Source organism: Gossypium arboreum, chromosome 11 (genome assembly GCF_025698485.1).
Source record: "Gossypium arboreum isolate Shixiya-1 chromosome 11, ASM2569848v2, whole genome shotgun sequence".
In the NCBI taxonomy this organism is placed as follows: Eukaryota; Viridiplantae; Streptophyta; class Magnoliopsida; order Malvales; family Malvaceae; genus Gossypium; species Gossypium arboreum.
Genome location: NC_069080.1, coordinates 38,531,175 through 38,549,732, shown reverse-complemented (window position 1 = coordinate 38,549,732; position 18,558 = coordinate 38,531,175). Strand labels below are relative to the sequence as shown.

Sequence of the window (18,558 nt, the reverse complement as noted above, 5' to 3'; positions counted from 1 at the left end):
TTCATACCAGGCCACCCGTACATTCTTTTTAAATCACAATACATTTTTGTACTACCCAGATGAATAGAATACATACTATTATGAGCTTCAGCAAGAATATCATTTTTTAATTCTGAATTATTTAGAACACAAATTCTATTACGATAACACAACATAACACTGGAGCTTTTGTCAACATCTTCTTCAACTGATCAAAATTTTGTTGGCACTCTTCAGACCATACAAATTCAACATTCTTCTGAAATAGTCGAGTCAACAGCAAAGTAATCATTGAAATTTTTTTAACAAATCGGTAATAGTATCCCGCTAATCCCAGGAAACTTCGCACTTCTGTTACGTTATTCGGAGTTTTCCAATTCACCATTGCTGACACTTTACTTGGATCTACTCGAATTCATTCAGCTGAAACAATATGACCCAGAAATCCAACCTCATGTAGCCAAAATTCACACTTGCTAAACTTTGCATACAACTGCTTCTCTCTCAAGGTTTGCAACATAATTCTCAAGTGTTGTGCATGATCGGGCTCGGTCTTCGAATAGATTAGTATATCATCAATAAATACAACCACGACTCTATCCAAGTAAGGCTGAAAAATCTGATTCATCAAGTCCATAAATGCAACAGGAGCATTAGTTAAACCAAATGGCATTACTAGAAACTCGTAATGACCATACTGAATTCTGAAGGCAGTTTTCGGCACGTCGCATTCTTTAACTTTCACCTAATAATACTCAGATCGAAGATCTATTTTTGAAAACACAGCAGCACCTTTCAACTGATCGAACAAATCATCAATGGGAGGCAAAGGATATTTGTTCTTGATCGTAACCTTATTTAACTGTCTGTAATCTATACACAATCTCAACGAGCCATCTTTCTTTTTCACAAACAAAACAGTGCACCCCAAGGAGATGTACTCGATTTAATAAACCCCTTATCTAACAATTCTTACAACTGAGTCTTCAACTTTTTTAATTCCGTCAGTGCCATTCTGTATGATGTTATGGATATTGGAGCTGTTTTCGAAATCACATCAATCACAAACTCAACTTCACGATCTAGCGGTAAACCCGATAATTCCTCAAGAAACACATCAGCAAATTCATTAACAACTGACAACTGTTCCAACTTTGATTCAAAATCGCTGGTATCAAGAATATAAGCTAGATATGCTTCATTACCCTTCCGTATTAGCTTCTGAGCTGAAAAGGCTGAAATAATTCTGACATTATCTTTTATATTTCCAAACTCAGCCGAAATCACTTCTCCTGCCTAATTTTTCAAATCAATCTGTTTCTCTTGACAGTTCACTACAGCATCACGTTTTGTCAAACAATCCATCCCAGAATAATATCAAATTCCCGAAAGGGTAGCAACATCAAATCAACGGAGAATTCACAGCCTTTCACTTTAAGTGGACAATTACGACATATCAAATTAACTATCACACTTTGACCTAATGGATTAGTGACTTGTATATCATAATCAATGGACTCAACAGCTAATTTCTTTTCAGACGCTAGCATAATGCAAATATATGAATGAGTAGACCCAGGGTCTATTAATGCATAAACAGTTACATCATAAAGATAGAAAGTACCAGCAATTACATCAGGAGCCGTAGCCTCTTCCCTTGCTCGAATGGCATAGGTACGTGCTGGTGCTCTATTCTCTGATTGACTAACTAGTTCTCTCATACTCGAACGGGTTTCCCCTGTAGCACTGCTCTGGCCTGAACGTCTACTTCTTTAAAGAGTAGTTCTCTGTATCTCTTTCTATTCCACTTCATCTTTTTGCATCTGGGGACAATCTCGAATAAGATGATCAGTAGCCCCACATTTATAACAAGCCCCCATCTTAGTCCTGCATTCACCGAAATGATGTCTTCCACAATATTGACACTTAGCCTGGGGAGTATTCTGAACACTACTCACACATGCTGCGGGTCTATCGAATACCCTGAAATCAGATTGTCTTGATCTACCTCTACCCAATCTTCCTGGTACTGATGTAGTTCGACTAATTTTTTCTGTAGCTTTCTTCACAGGTAAATCTAAAAATGACTCAGAAGCACCTCTTTTAAATGACTCTTTATTTCTCTAATCTTGCTGTATTTTTCTGTTATATACTTCTTTGAGCTTTTGAGCACGATTTGATAGAACAATGAACTCCCATATTTCATTACCCCCAATCGTCATTCTAATCTCATCATTTAACCCTTCTTCAAATCTAATACACATTTCTTTTTTAGTAGGTACAATGTCTCGAGCATATTTGCTGAGGTAGACAAATTCTCTTTCGTATTCAGCCACTGACTTATTTCCTTACCGTAGATCAAGAAATTCTCTCTTTTTCTTGTCTAGATATCTTTTCCCCACATATTTCCTTTTAATCTCGTTCTGGAAAAATTCCTAAGTAAGCTTCTCTGCAGGTACTACAGCTTCCACAGTTTCCCACCAGTTATATGCTTCTTCATTTAACAATGAGACATCACATTTAGATAATCTTCTGGAGAACAAGCCATCTGTTTAAAAATTCTTACCAAACTCTGTCGCCAATACTCAGCTTTTACAGGGCCATCATTTGATCTCCCTCGAAATTCCTCAGCTCCAAACTTCCTAAGCTTTTCAATCGGAGAACATTTACTAGTTTCAGTTATTGAAGGAGGTGGAGGAGCAACCGGAGGTACCACAGGTGGTGCAGTAGGGGGAGGAGGTGGTTGAGCCTGACTTTTTTCTTGTATCATCTCCTTATACCACTGATTCATAACTCCATAAATCATATTTTTAAGTTCTCGCTCTCGCATCATAGAAATTAGAATATCACTACTTGTTCCTTGTTCAGAAGTCTACACTCTACTGTTAGCTTCTTCCTGTTAAGTATGTTTAGGTCTATCTGACATCTTTATAATCGAAGAGTATCTATTAAAATAACAAAGATTAGATCGAATCATACACATCACACTATCACAGATTTATAGGGCATGTATTTCTAAACACTTTACACATAACACATGTTCCAAGAATCGGCTAAATCGAGCTCTGATACCACTAAATGTAACACCCCTTACCCGTATTTATTGCCGAAATAAGGTACGAGGCATTACCGGAGTTTACCGAATTAATTTTTTGTTATTACCAGTTAAATACTATTCATTTACTAAAACATGTCATGGGTCCTTTAGATGGGCCTCCAAAGGCTAAAACATACTTCGGGACCAAACCAGAATTAAATCGAAACCATAGGGAATTTTTTGCAAAATCTAAAAGTTTTTTTTTTTAGATTTATAAGCTCAATATAACCCCTTTATAAATATCAAACATTCCCTGCAATTTTAAAACCAATACCAATCCGAACCAACCAATTCATTTCAACCAATTTGATACCAAATCATATTTCTATTATAATTATACCATTTAGCATATTCATTACTCTTTACTTTAATACATATTCATTAAACAAGTCTTAGCATTTACCTAATCATCAAACCACATACATGCCATATAAATCAAAAAGGAAATTTACAAAACTATCGGGGATAATCAGGATAGTGTGATCCTTAGTGTTGATCCGATCCTCCGTATATTTTCGCGTCAATCTACAAGAGACATTGGATACACTCAAGTAAGCTTATAGAAGCTTAGTAAGTTCATAGGCATAAAACATAAATCTTACCAAATATTTACACACTTATACAATATACACAATTATTAAGTTCACCTGTCAACCACAATCATTGGTGAGTTCCCTTCTATAAACTCACTACCACTTATCCATTTCCTTTAATTATTTTGGGCCCATTTGTCAGATACCATTCTTAATCAAATTAGGGAACGGTTACGGAAATTGAGTACTTACACGGATCACATTTACCACTTGTCACTGATCAGAGAAGTGTAGCTAAAGCTACCACTTATCACTTGTCACTTGTTACTGATCAGATAAATGTAGCTGAGGCTACCGCTTATCACTTGTCACTGATAAGAAGTACTCAAATCCGGCGTTCCACTCAATTTGATCATTTATTCAGTTTTTGGGTTGTTATTTTATTCTCTATTCATTAATAAATATATCTCATCATACATTATATAATTCATAAAATTAACATTTAATCATTAAATTTCAACCATATGAACTTACCTGAGTCGATTTGCAAAATTTGTGAATGTTCAGGGACTAATCAGCTACTTTTTCTTTTCCTCGACTTGCTTTGGGTTCTTGATCTATCATTGTAAAATCATTCATTTATCAGTATTGACTTCATCTTTACTCTATTTCACATTCTTGATGTTTATAACCCGCTTATAAGTAACATTATCTATAATTTCACTATTTACTTATGTATATTTCAATGCTGTCCATCCGTGTCATAGTCACTAAATTATTTTTATCTTGAGCTACAGAACTCCAAATTAGGATCTGCTAATTTTCTCTGAAACTAGACTCACATATCATTTTATCAAAAAGTTTTTAGAATTTTTGATTGAGCCAATAAGTACAGTTTATTCTTTAAAATCACCCCTATTCTGCTGTCTGATAATTCTGACCTTTCTTCACTAAAAATTAAGTATCTCCACACATGGAATTCAGATGATGTTCTTGTTTGTTTATCTTGAAAATAGACTCATAGGGATTTTAAAAATAAAAATTTTAGCCCCTAATTATTTTTCTCCAATTTTTTATTATTTTTCAAAGTCAGAACAGGGGAACCCAAAATCATTCTGACCTTGTCTCACAAAATCTATTATATCTCATGATTTATAATTCCGTTTCTTACATCATTTCTTCTATAAGAAACTAGACTCAATAAGTTTTAATTTCATATTATTCATTCTCTAATTCCGTAATTTTACATTTATTAAAATTTAGTCCTTTTATTCAATTAACTATCGAAACTTTAAAATTTCTTAACGAAACTTTAATACTAACTTATTAACACTCTATAAATATTTATAAAAATATTTATGGATCGGTTTAAAATTTTCAAAGTCTCGTGATGCGTGATATTCGTAATAGGTTTTAAAGATTTATAAATGAAACGTTCTTGAGATTAACTTATTATCACGATTAAGGCAAGTGTACCTATCAAACAGTAGTATAGTTCAGCAAGACCAGATTGTCGAACCCAAAGGAACTACGAGTATTAGTATTTACTTCCTTTTTATTATCTAGCCTAAAATTTAAGAGGTTTGGTTGTCTAAACTAATTATTAACTAAGAATGCGCAGAAAGAAAACTTGGGAGAAATACTTTTGGGAAAATTTGATTAATTGAGACAATACCTAAGGAAAAATTCACTTAGACTTCACTTGTTATTTGACTCTGAATCAGACGATTTATTCATTTGACTTGATCTGTAGAATTCCTAAGTTATATTATTATCTCTCTCGAGACTAATAATGTCTAACCCTAGGTTGAATAATTGAAATCTCTTTCTAATTAACACCCTAGAATTGCATTAACTCGACCTATGGATTCCCTTATTAGGTTTCACCCTAATTCGGCAAAATCTTGTCACCCTATCTCTAGGCGCGCAATCAACTCCGCTTAATTATGACAAATTTACTCTTAGATAGGGTCTATTCCTCCTCTGAATAAGAGCTTAACTTGAATCAATATCCTGGAATATCAAAACAAGAATTAAGAACACATAATTAAGAACAAGTCAAATATTTATCATACAATTCAGATAATAATAATAAGATCTGTCTTAAGTTTCATTCCCCTAGGTATTTAGGGGTTTAGTTCATACTTATGAATGAAAATATCTCAAAAGCATAAAGATAACAAAACATAAGAAAACCCAAAACTCCTGAAGGAACTTGAAGGGAGATCTCCAGTCTTGATGATGAATCTGGCTCTTGAGATGGATCAATCGGCTTTCCTTGAGTAATTCCTTGCTTCTTACTCTGCCTCCCCCTCTTAAGTGCCTCATCAAGTGTTTAAATATGCTTTTGAATGCCTAAGAGCCCTTTGACCTTTTCTGAATAGGACTAAACTTGGGCTCGGCAGGGACACGCCCGTGTGACACACCCATGTGCGATTACTTTAGCCCGTGGTCAAGGCTGTTAAATAGGCACGGGCGTGTGGTCTAAACATGTAAGTCATGCTTCGATCTTTCCAAATTGACACGGCCGTGTCACACGCTCATGTGAGGAAGTTCAGGCCATGTTATTTTCCCATGTGGGTCCATTTTCTCCGTTTTCGGCACGTTTCTCGCTCTTTTTACTCTCATATGCTCACCTAAGTATAGAACATGAAATTAAAGGATTAGGAGCATCAAATTCACCAAATCTAAGGAGAAATCATCCATAAATGCGCTAAGCATGGGATAAAAATATGTATAAATTACGGTTTATCAAATACCCCCACACTTAAGCATTTGCTTGTCCTCAAGCAAAATCCTTAACTCATGATCAAAATAAATTCTTCTCAATTTATAATCCCTATCAATAATATCTCAAAATAATCCATAAGTATTTATACATTGAAAATTCAACTAAAAGTACATCAAAGTTTTAGACATTCTAAGTTGAGCATTTTTATCATGAGAACATAGGTGTCTCCCCTCATCTAAGTGATTACCTTGATCAAAATATCATAGAGTTTAACATCCTTACTAAAGATTCACTCAAATCACTCAAGGTGTTTAAGGACATCAATTAAAGCACTCATTAGTCAATATAAGAAGTTATTACCATAGACTTGCTTAAAAATCAAATCTCCACCACTATATATTAAGATGATACATCAATCAAAAGGTCTTTAGAGGGTTGTAACATGGCTTTAGTTAGAGGGTATGGTCACAAACTGAAAGAAAAGGTTAGAATCAAGATTGAATTGAAAAATTACCTAGTTAGAAAAATGACTAGTCATCAGTTGAATACAATTGAACTTCTTCTCAGAATATGGAATTAACACTCAAGCTCAAAAAATGGTGAATTACTACTAATATATATGTAAGTATTGTTGTTGTTGTTTTTTTTTTTTTAAGAACAAGTCAAATACTTAGAAGAACAAAACATAGCTAAGCAATTAGTTCAAATCAAATCTAGACAAAAATAGGGATCAAATTAGGGGATTTCAACAATAATAGTTTATGGGTTAATATTGAGGGTAAATCAATTAATGACTTGTTAGGCTCAAAGGGGTTCACTAAGGGTTAATTATGAAGGTAGGTTTTTGTGGAGTGAGTGGGTTAAACCTAAGTGCCTTTATCATTTTGACATATCAAATCAAATGGTGTGGTCTTGACATGCATAATCAAGCAAGTTCTAGAATAACAATTCAATACTGACGCACTCAAAGCAACAATAAAAGTGAGCATGAAAGAAATAATAGATGCTCTAAAGGCTCAAAATCTCACAAAAATTATGACTTTTTGATGTTTAAACCTGTAAATTTCAACTCAAAATAATACCTAAACTTGGGAAAAACAATGTAAAAGTTTTTAATTCTTCAAAAATCAACTTATCATGCTTGATTCCCTAATGTTTTAAAGTTTAACCAATCAATGCATAATTGCCTATGTTTTAATTCAAGACATATCAATAAAAATAATAAATTAATTAAAATTCATTCTAATAGTGATATGAGTAATTCACGTGAGAATAAGACAAAATTCAGGGATTTCTAATGATGATATAAAAGACCTCCCACACTTAAGATGTACATTGCCCTCAATGTACAAAAGTAGATATATTAAAAAAGATAGATTTATAATCATAAGATAGGGAGAGAAGTGAAACTTCCTGAATGATGAATGAATTCCTTAAACTAGAGTTTTGGAGAATAATCGGCGTGAGAGTGGAGGAGGATACTCTGGTGGTGGTAGAGGTTCATTAGTACATAAGTCCTGCGCCAAAAGAATATTATATTTGGTGGTAGCTATGGTCGTGGTCGAGCAGGACATGGCAGTCGTGGAGAACCTTTCCAAGTGGAGTTTTTAGTTCCTATGCAATGATAAGATTTGGAGCTCTTTATAACTGTAATAGAATCAAGAACTTTTTAAGAAATATAAGGAAACATAATTACTCATAATGAAATAGCTGAAATTGAAAATTGTAAAATAATAATTATAAAACCTAATAAAAATAAGCTTAAAGAAAAATAAAAAGTAGTCTTAAAATAGAATAAAAGTAAAAACATAAAATAATAAATAAAAGTTTTTAAACATCTTCATCGTTAGATGGTTCGCGAGGTGGGGGTGGCGATTAGATATGGAAGTGCTGACAAATCTGCTGTAAAGTAGCATTAATATTATCGAAGCGCTGAAAACACTATTTTTTGAATCGAAAAAGGCGTTCAAAGATGTCAGCGTATGAAGCCGACGCATGAACTGGATGAGAGGGGGGCACTAGCTGAGTCTGTGGATCCTCATGACGTGGAGGGACATCATTAGGAATGTCCTCTGGGTCCTCCTCCTTGGTGGAGTGGGCGAGTTAGTACTAAGGAGGGTATGTGCCACGTCGTTTCTCGATCATCCTCATACTGAGTATGCTCAAGATGCCCTGTGGGGGCATCTGGCCGATGAGAGTGAAGGAGGATGATTGGCTGCTGTGTTGAGGAGCCCGAAGTGCTGAGCCAATTGAGTCACATAGGGCCTAATAGAGATGACCCCTCTCCTGTGCCGCTCCGTCTGGTGGAGAATGGTGAAGGAAATAAAGTAGGAGAGGTCGATGACGTACCCGTTCTCCATACTCCATAAGAAATAGGCGTCGTGGGTGGTGATGACGGCGGTGCTCTCTCATCTCCCTGTCAGAGTGTGAGCAAAGATGGTGTGTAGATACCTCAAGGAAGGAGGGAGAGCTGATGCCTTGGAGAGGCTAGGATGGTAGGTGGCCGAGGTAGGGACGAGGTCCCTCCAATATTTCGAGGGGGAGTAGTGGATGTGGCTGTGGAAGGTGTCGAGGTCATTATCGTCCATAAACTCCTCCGTGTACAGCCCTAGTGCAATTTTGAACTCGGGTACGCTCAACTGGCGTACTAGACCACCGAGGCGGAATTGGACTATTCCAGGATCGTCGAAGTTGGTCATAACAATCTGAAGATGGAACGTCGAGAAGAGTTCCAATGTAAACTCGAGATACATCGGCTTGATGATCTCGAAGAAGAGCCCCCACAAGTCAGTTGTTAGGAGGGCTCAGACCGTGTCAGCCAATTGAATCTACTCGAGTGCGGCCCAGTCAATGCAGCGGCCCACACCTAGGGGTCGGGCCCGTAATATCTGATATAATTCCTCTTGGGGTCTCAAGGGAACCTAGAGGAATGGGTGTCTAATCTCTATGGTAGGACCCGAAGATGACGCTGCTCGTTTCCTCTTCTTTGAGGCGGGAACAGAGGTCTTCTTACCGTGTGAGGACGACATTGTACCTGCATTGAAAAATCAGAGTTCAATCAATATGCCCCAAGAATAGTATGGAAAGTCAAGGCTATATATTAATAGTTAAAACTTAAAAAATTAAAGCAAATATATCAAGTTATGAAAATAAGACTTATGAAAATAATGTTTTGGGAATATCTAATGAATGGATGCATGTGTGTAAGCTTAAATTTCATGGAAACAAGAAAAATGGAAGAATGTAGCAGAATGTGGTAACTAAAATGACAAAATTCTTATAAAGAGCAAAAGTATTCTATTATTCTAACTATGAATATTCAAAAATAGTTCAATATAGCAAAGGAATCATGAAATAAGCAATATATTTAGAGAAAATAGAGAGAAAAGAGTAAACAAACATAAAAAGAAGGAACTTGAGGTGTCGAAATCAGTGTTGTAGGTGACGTACAGGCGTGTACTGTTGCAGCGGCTACGGTTAGGGATTTTTGGGGAGGGAGATGATGAATAGTAAGGGGTTTTTATAGATTTTGGGGCACACCGCCGGGGGACACGCCCGTGTGCCCTAATTTTTGCCTGTGTGTTTCGCGAATTTTGAGTTTGAGCACGTCTGACATTCGACCCACGCCCGTGTTGCTTGGGCGTGTGAGTGGACACGACCGTGTCTTGTTTTGTTCACTTCTTCCACGCCCGTGTTCATTTTGACAGTGTCGACCACTGGTTGAAGGCACGGGCGTGTCTTACGCTCGTGTTCCATTCTCAGTTTCAACCACGGTTTCAAGGCATGAGCGTGTCTATTGTCTGTGTTGTTTTGGAAGTTTTGCCCACAACCGTGGCGACTTATCGCTTCCCGTGTTGGGAAAATTTTGCCCTGTTTTTACATGGCCTAAGGTACACCCGTGTGCCTGGCCGTGTGGGCTTTGGGAAGCCTGCGTTCCATGATTCAGTTAGTACGTTAGATGTTAAAATCTAAAATTTAAAGAAATTAATATTGTTAGTGCTCGGGTTGCCTCCCGAGAATCGCCTATTTATAGTCTAAGCTCGACTTACTTCTCTGGTGTGTGATCATGGTGAATGAAGGAGTTTACACTCCTCATCCCTGCTATCAATTTTATCAACATAAGGTTTAAGACGAGTACCATTTACCTTGAACTTGCCAAATTTGGAGTGATTTACCTCAACCGTACCATATAGAAAAATACTAATCATCGTAAGAGGGGTTTCTTCATTTGGTTCAGAAGTGGCAATTCGAGGATCTGCTGCATCTAGTAGTACTTTGTCTCTAACTTTAAGTTTATTTTTGGAGGAATTAAACTCCTCATGGCGTGGTTTTGGTTTATCATGTTTTCTCGGTTTATGTGTCTGCCATTCATCTAGCTCCTCGATTTGTAACCTTCGTTCTTCATGGATGGGTTCTTTCTTGTTGCTTGGCTTATGTATGTTCTTCGAACCTTTTTTCTGCAAAGAAGATTGCACTATATGGTTAGTTTTAGCCAAATGATTTATACAGTCACCTTCGATTTTTGATGTGTTATTCGAATTACGGGCTTGAAGGGTGATTGTTTCGTCTCCCACATGAAGTGTGAGTTCACCTGTGCCAACGTCAATAATTGTTCTTGCGGTTGCTAAAAAGGGTCTTCCTAAAATTAAGGGGATGTTGCTATCCTCCTCTATGTCTAGAACAACGAAATCGTCTGGGAATATAAATTTGTCGATTTTAACGAGTACATCTTCAATAATACCCCTAGGAAATCTGATAGTTTTATCTGCTAATTGAATGCTCATCCTAGTTTGTTTGGGTTTCCCTAGACCTAGTTGCTTAAACAATTTGTAAGGCATAACATTGATACTAGCCCCTAAATCAGCCAATGCATTATTAACATCTAAACTACCAATTAAATAAGGAATTGTAAAACTCCCTGGATCTTTTAGTTTGTTGGGCAGCTTATTCTATAGAATGGCTGAGCAGATCGCATTCAGATCCACATGTGATACTTCATATAATTTCCGTTTATTTGCTAGAAACTCCTTTAAAAACATGATTGCGTTTGGCATCTGCGAAAGGGCTTCAATAAACGGTAAGTTAATATGTAGTTTCTTTAGAAGTTTAAGGAATTTACCAAGTTGTTTGTCTGAGCGGTCTTTCCTTGTCACATTGGGGTATGGCACGCGAGGTTTATATTCTGTAATCACCGGCTTTGGCTCATTATGTCCTACCACATCCTTACCTATGCTTAACACCGTTTCTGGCCTTGGTTCTACAACTAGCCCTTCCTCATCTTGAATGGCAATCGTGTTGAGTTACTCTCTTGGGTTAGATTCAGTGTTGCTTGGCAGGCTACCTTGTGGTCGTTCGAAAATCAACTTGGCGAGCTGTCCAATCTGAGTTTCGAGCCCCTGGATTGATGCTTGTTGATTTTTGAGTGCTATCTCGGTATTCTGAAAATGAGTTTCTGACACTGAGATGAGTTTTGTTAGCATCTCCTCAAGGTTTGGTTTTTTCTCTTATTGGCAAGGTGGTTGTTGGAAGCCTGGAGGTGGTGGTCTCTGATTCCCTTGGCCTCCCCATGAAAAATTTGGGTGGTTCCTCCAACCTGTATTGTAAGTATTTTTATAAGGATTATTTTGAGATTGAGGATTGTTACCTATGTAATTTAACTATTTGTTCTCCATATTGTGGCCATAAGGTGGGTATTCTGAACTGCTTGATCCACCTTCACTTGCTTCGCATTGCATTACTGGGTGAACTTGTAAAGACCTAAGGAAACCATCAATTTTCTTATTCAAGATTTCTACCTGATTAGAGAGCATGGTGACCGTATCGACGTTATAAACACCGGCTGTTTTCGTTGGCTTTGTCCTCATGACTTGCCACTAATAGTTATTCAGTGACATTTCCTCTATAAATTCATAGGCATCTTTAGGTGTCTTATTATTGATGGTTCCGCCAGCAGCTGCGTCAACCATTTGTCGAGTCGAAGGATTAAGGCCATTATGAAAGGTTTGAACCTGTAGCCAGAGTGGTAACCCATGGTGAGGGCATCTTCTCAAGAGGTCCTTGTATCTCTCCCATGCATCGTAGAGTGTTTCTAAATCCATCTGCACAAAAGAAGAGATATCATTACGTAATTTAGCCCTTTTAGCCGGTGGAAAATATTATAATAAAAACTTTTCGGTCATTTGTTCCCAAGTAGTGATTGACCCCTGTGGCAACGAGTTCAACCACTATTTAGCTTTGTTTCTCAATGGAAAAGGGAATCACCGAAGGCGAATGGCATCATCAGAAATGCCATTAATTTTAAATGTATCACATAGTTCTAAAAAGTTGCCAAGTGAGCGTTGGAATCCTCGTCCTGCAAACCATCAAACTGAACAAACTGTTGTATCATTTGAATTGTGTTAGGTTTCAGCTCAAAAGTATTTGCGGCTACAGCAGGTCTAACTATACTTGATCTAGTTCCTGTTAAAGAAGGTTTAGCATAATCATACATAGTGCGTGGAGCAGGATTCTGATTAACAACAATCGCAAGAGGTAGCAGATTTTCTTGGTTTTCAGTCATCTCCTCGGTTATGGTTGAAGTATCATCCTCTTGCTCTTCCTCTGTGTATCGTAAGCTTCATCTTATTTCTCTTCAGTTTCTGCGAACTGTACGATCGATCTCACTGTCAAAAAGTAGTGGTCTTGACGGGTTTCTTCTGGTCATAAACTAGAAAAACCTGTCAGAAGGAAATAAGAGAAAAATTAGAAAAGAAAAGAAAATACAAACTTAAATTGCAAATAAAGTAAATGGCTAAAGTAATAAAAATCGAGTTTTCCTAATATCCTTGTTCCCCGGCAACGACACCAAAAAATTTTTGCGTGATTTTCGTAATAGGTTTTAAATATTTATAAATGAAACGTTGTAACACCTTAATACCCGTGTCCAATATTAATTTAAGTAATTACAACAATAATAGCACGTTTCCATGAGTAACTTCTATAGTAAGCACATATTAAAATAAGGGTAAAAATGTAAGGTGATTTTTCTCCTCTAGATCGAATATACATATATAATGTATCTCGAATGCTAAACATGCTAGTTCAAGCATAACATAATCACACTCATATCACAATATGGATTCATATGTCAAGTTGATTTCACTTCAAGAATTATAATTAAACCATTATCACATCCATACATAGAACTTTAGCCATATTCACATGGCCTTATATACATACAATACTATCAAAAAAGCAACCTCCCAAAATATTATTCTATACATGCCATAATGTCTATTTAAGTTTTAAACAAAGATACCAAAAAGGGGTTGTCAAAAGATGTGATGACTTCGTAACGAATCCAAGCTTTCCTCGACAAGATGATCTATACAAAACGAATAAACACACCAAGTGAGTTATTAACTCAATAAGCCCTAAGAAATTTTAAAAAAAGATGTAATGATCCAATTATCTTAACAAAAATTTAAAATTTCAATCCAATATTAGCCAAATTCAAACAGGATATCACAAGGAAATCTTATGTCACAGGTGTACATTATGAATTTGGTACATACTTACCTGAATTCACTATGTACTCCTACACCATTTAATCGCAAATTGAAAGGACCATGGTAAATATCATATACATATCGTTGGCATATATATATAAATGACAAACAATGTCCAATTAATCAAATAAAGCACAAACAAAGCGCTCCATCTATAAATCAATCTCCAATCCATTTAGATTCATTTATCATTAATTTATATCTTTGTTCAATTATATCCTAATTGAGCCGATTACCTTTCTCTTCTTTCTCTCTTCCCGAGCATTATCTATTAATATACAGATATAGATCAAGTCCCACGTCTAATATCCATGTACATTTCATTACACCCAGTTTAAAGTTTTAAACTTTTTCATTTGCACAAGCAATTCTCTACGATCAATATTGCACACTTAGTGCTCGATTTAAAGGTCCGCACACATAGTGCTCTTACTCATTCGGACACATAGTGCCGCGTTTCCTCGCACACATAGTGCTATATAATCTCGCACACATAGTGCCATGTAGTTTTTGCACACATAGTGCCGCATAACCTCGCACACATAGTGCTGAAATTTCTTATCTATAGCTACCACTATGTCATAGATAGGTTGATAAATCTCACATTCGATTTTCAAAAATTCATACATACCATGATTTCTTATCCAACCTATTTTATGTGCAATATTAACCGTAACTTAAATTACTTAGGAACTTACCTTTTTAGTTGGATGAACAACTCGGATCAGCTACTCAACCGCTCGCTTTTCCTTTGGCGAACTTGGTTCCTTTGATTTTAAGCTCCAACTAAGCAAATAAAATAATTCAATCATCGTAGCCCCAATTTATATTCATTCCTCATAGACACACACACATATTCGGTATTCCATCTAATATTAACCATAGCCAAAAACCTATCATACAATTAAAACCCTTTTTCAAATTATTATTCACTAAAATATTATGACCGAATCCCTCAATTAGCTAACATAGCCTCTTGTATTCAATCTAATCACGTATATACAACCTAAATCCCTCTTTTAACACATAATTCACTATCTTGGAACTCATTTTCTAACTAATTTAACTTACTCTAAAGCCGAATGCTATTTGAGCATTAAGCTCATGTTCTTTTCACTATTAAGCAAGTATTATAACTCAACTAACATCCATTTTCAATTTGAAACATCAATATTCAAAATTAAACACAAAAATTCATAGCCGAATATATATATACTTTGTCCCAAACTCATAAATTCATCCATTCTAAGCTCAATTTGCCAATTAAACAAGTACTACTAATATTAAGCATTATTTCACAATTTATCTTAAATTGTCAAATGGACTCATGCTCCTTATTCATATACTTAACTTCATTAGCTGACTACTCAGGCTCATTTGAGCCACATATAGTAATTTAATTTGTTCATACTCAAATAGAAACATTTCTCCTTACAAATTATCAAAACATACACAATGTAACCCATTGAGCTCGTGACCGAATGCTTCATGCATCACAAACACAAAATCATACACATGGGTCATGTTAGGAGCTTCAAAACCAATTTAAATTTCTCAAAATCCAAAGAAAAAATATGAAATCATACCTTAATTCCTAACACAAGATGGCCAAATGCCTTAGGTGTTCTTTCTTCAATTTCTTGTTTAGTTTCGGCAAAAGGGGAGACAAAATGAGAAACTTTGTTTTATCACCCTTTTCTATTATTAATTCATGGTTTTCTAATATAAAACTATTTAATATTATTTCACTAATATAAAATACACAAAATGCCAAATTTTTCATCATCATTACCGTCCACTATAATCATAGTGGTCCATTTAACATGCAAGTCCTCTATGATGCTATCCATATACAATTTGGCCACTTCAACTTTTACCTATCACATTTTTATGGTTTCTCAACTAAGTCCTTTCAAGTAAAATTCCCATTCATAAGACTAAATTTAAAACATTAAATTTTCACACATGCACTATCACACATAGAAGTTATGCAAATAAATTTTAAATAAATTTTATGACTCAGTTTTGTGGTCCCGAAACCACATTCCGACTAGGGTCAAATTAGGGCTGTCACAAACGTTCTTGAGACTAACTTATTATCACAATTAAGACAAGTGTACCTATCGAACAGTAGTATAGTTCAGCAAGACCAAATTGTCGAACCCAAAGGAACTACGAGTACTAGTATTTACTTCTTTTTTATTTTCTAGTCTAAAATTTAAGAGGTTTGGTTGTCTAAACTAATTACTAACTAAGAATGCACAGAAAGAAAACTTGGGAGAAATAATTTTGGGAAAATTCGATTGATTGAGACAATACCTAAGGAAAAATCCACCTAGACTTCACTTGTTACTTGACTCTGAATCAGACGATTTATTCATTTAACTTGATCCATAGAAATCCCTAAGTTATATTATTATCTCTCTCGAGACTAATAACGTGTAACCCTAGGTTGAATAATTAAAATCTCTTTCTAATTAACACCCTAGAATTGCATTAACTTGATCTTTGGATTCCCTTATTAGGTTTCACCTTAATCTGGCAAAATCTTGTCACCCTATCTCTAGGTGCGCAATCAACTTCGCTTAATTATGACAAATTTACTCTTAGATAAGGTTTATTCCTCCTCTAAATAAGAGCTTAACTTGAATCAATATCCTGGAATATCAAAACAAGAATTAAGAACATATAATTAAGAACAAGTTAAATATTTATCATATAATTCAGATAATAATAACAAGATCTGTTTTAGGTTTCATTCCCCTTAGGTATTTAGACGTTTAGTTCATACTTATGAAAGAAAACATCTCAAAAGCATAAAGATAACAAAACATAAGAAAACCCAAAACTCTTGAAGGAACTTGAAGGGAGATCTCCAGTCTTGATGATGAATCCGACTCTTGAGATGGATCAATCAGCTTTCCTTGAGTAATTCTTTGCTTCTTACTCTGCGTCCCCCTCCTAAGTGTCTCCTCAAGTGTTTAAATAGACTTTTGAATGCCTAAGAGCCCTAAAAATTAGCTTTTTCCAAATAGGACTAAACTTGGGCTCTGCAGGTACACGCCCGTGTGTGATTACTCCAGCCCGTGGTCAAGGCTATTAAATAGGCACGGGTGTGTGGTCTACCGGTGTAAGTCTTGCTTCGATCCTGCCAAATTGACACGGCCGTGTGACACGCCCGTGTGAGGAAGTCCAGGCCATGTTGTTTTCCCATGTGGGATCATTTTCTCAGTTTTCGGCCCGTTTCTCACTCTTTTTACTCTCCTATGCTCACTTAAGTATAGAACATGAAATTAAATGATTAGGAGCATCGAATTCACCAAATCTAAGGAGAAATCATCCGAAAATGCGCTAAGCATGGGATAAAAATATGTATAAATTACGATTTATCAAATACCCCCACACTTAAGCATTTGCTTATCCTCAAGCAAAATCCTCAACTCACAATCAAAATAAATTCTTCTCAATTTATAATCCCTATCAATAACATCTCAAAATAATCCATGAGTATTTATACATTGAAAATTCAACTAAAAGTACATCAAAGTTTCAGACATTCTAAGTTGAGCATTTTTACCATGAGAACATAGGTGTCTCCCCTCATCTAAGTGATTACCTTGATCAAAATATCACAGAGTTTAACATCCTTACTAAAGATTCACTCAAATCACTCAAGGTGTTTAAGGACATCAATTAAAGCACTCATTAGTCAATATGAGAAGTTGTTACCATAGGCTTCCTTAAAAATCAGATCATATACATCACACTATCACAGATTTATATGGCATGTATTTCTAAACACTTTGCACATAACACATGTTCCAAGAACCGGCTAAATCGGGCTCTGATACCACTCAATGTAACACCCCTTACTTGTATTCATCGTCGGAATAGGGTACGAGGCATTACCGGAGTTTATCGAATTAATTTTTCGTTATTACGAGTTAAATACTATCCATTTACTAAAACATGTAATGGCCTCCTTTAGATGGGCCTCCAAAGCCCAAAACATACTTCGGGACCAAACCAGAATTAAATCGAAACCATAGGGAATTTTTCACAAAATCCCAAAGTTTTTTTTTTTTTTATATTTATAAGCTCAATATAACCCCTTTATAAATATCTAACCTTCCCTGCAATTTTAAAACCAATACCAATCCAAACAAACCAATTCATTTCAACCAATTTGATACCAAATCATATTTCTATTATAATTATACCATTTACCATATTCATTACTCTTTACTTTAATACATATTCATTAAACAAGTCTTACCATTTACTTAATCACCAAACCATATACATTCTATATAAATCAAAAAGGAAATTTACAAAACTACCGGAGATAATCTGGATAGTATGATCCTCAATGTTGATCTGATCCTCCGTATATTTTCGCGTCAATCTACAAGAGACATTGGATACACTCAAGTAAGATTATAGAAGCTTAGTAAGTTTATAGGCATAAAATATAAATCTTACCAAATATTTATACACTTATACAATATACACAATTATTAAGTTTATCTATCAACCACAATCATTGGTGAGTTCCTTTGTATAAACTCACTACCACTTATCCATTTCCTTTAATTCTTTTGGGCCCATTTGTCAGATACCATTCTTAATCAAATTAGGGAACGGTTACGGAAAATTGAGTACTTCACTTGT

The 18,558-nt window shown here is 35.6% G+C and overlaps 1 protein-coding gene and 1 non-coding gene across 2 annotated transcripts; one reads left to right on the top strand and one right to left on the bottom strand.

Moving 5' to 3' along the window:
- Nucleotides 1-1,778: 1,778 nt before the first annotated feature.
- Nucleotides 1,779-2,770, bottom strand: LOC128283860 (uncharacterized). The gene is made up of 2 exons (XM_053021275.1): nt 2,546-2,770; nt 1,779-2,042 (listed from the first exon to the last, which is right to left on the bottom strand). The coding sequence occupies exons 1-2, from the start codon at nt 2,768-2,770 to the stop codon at nt 1,779-1,781; spliced, it is 489 nt and encodes a 162-aa protein (XP_052877235.1).
- Nucleotides 2,771-12,364: 9,594 nt separating this feature from the next.
- On the top strand, nt 12,365-12,471 carry LOC128284792 (small nucleolar RNA R71). The gene has a single exon (XR_008275215.1). It is a non-coding gene; the product is annotated as a small nucleolar RNA R71 (small nucleolar RNA).
- Nucleotides 12,472-18,558: the final 6,087 nt, after the last annotated feature.

Bases quoted from the DNA above. Each gene is read 5' to 3' on its own strand.
- LOC128283860 (XM_053021275.1), bottom strand. From the start codon at position 2,770: ATGAATCAGTGGTATAAGGAGATGATACAAGAAAAAAGTCAGGCTCAA. The intron at 2,043-2,545 runs GTAAGAATTTTT...TTACCTGTGAAG, and splicing joins AGTATTGGCGACAGAGTTTG to AAAGCTACAGAAAAAATTAG.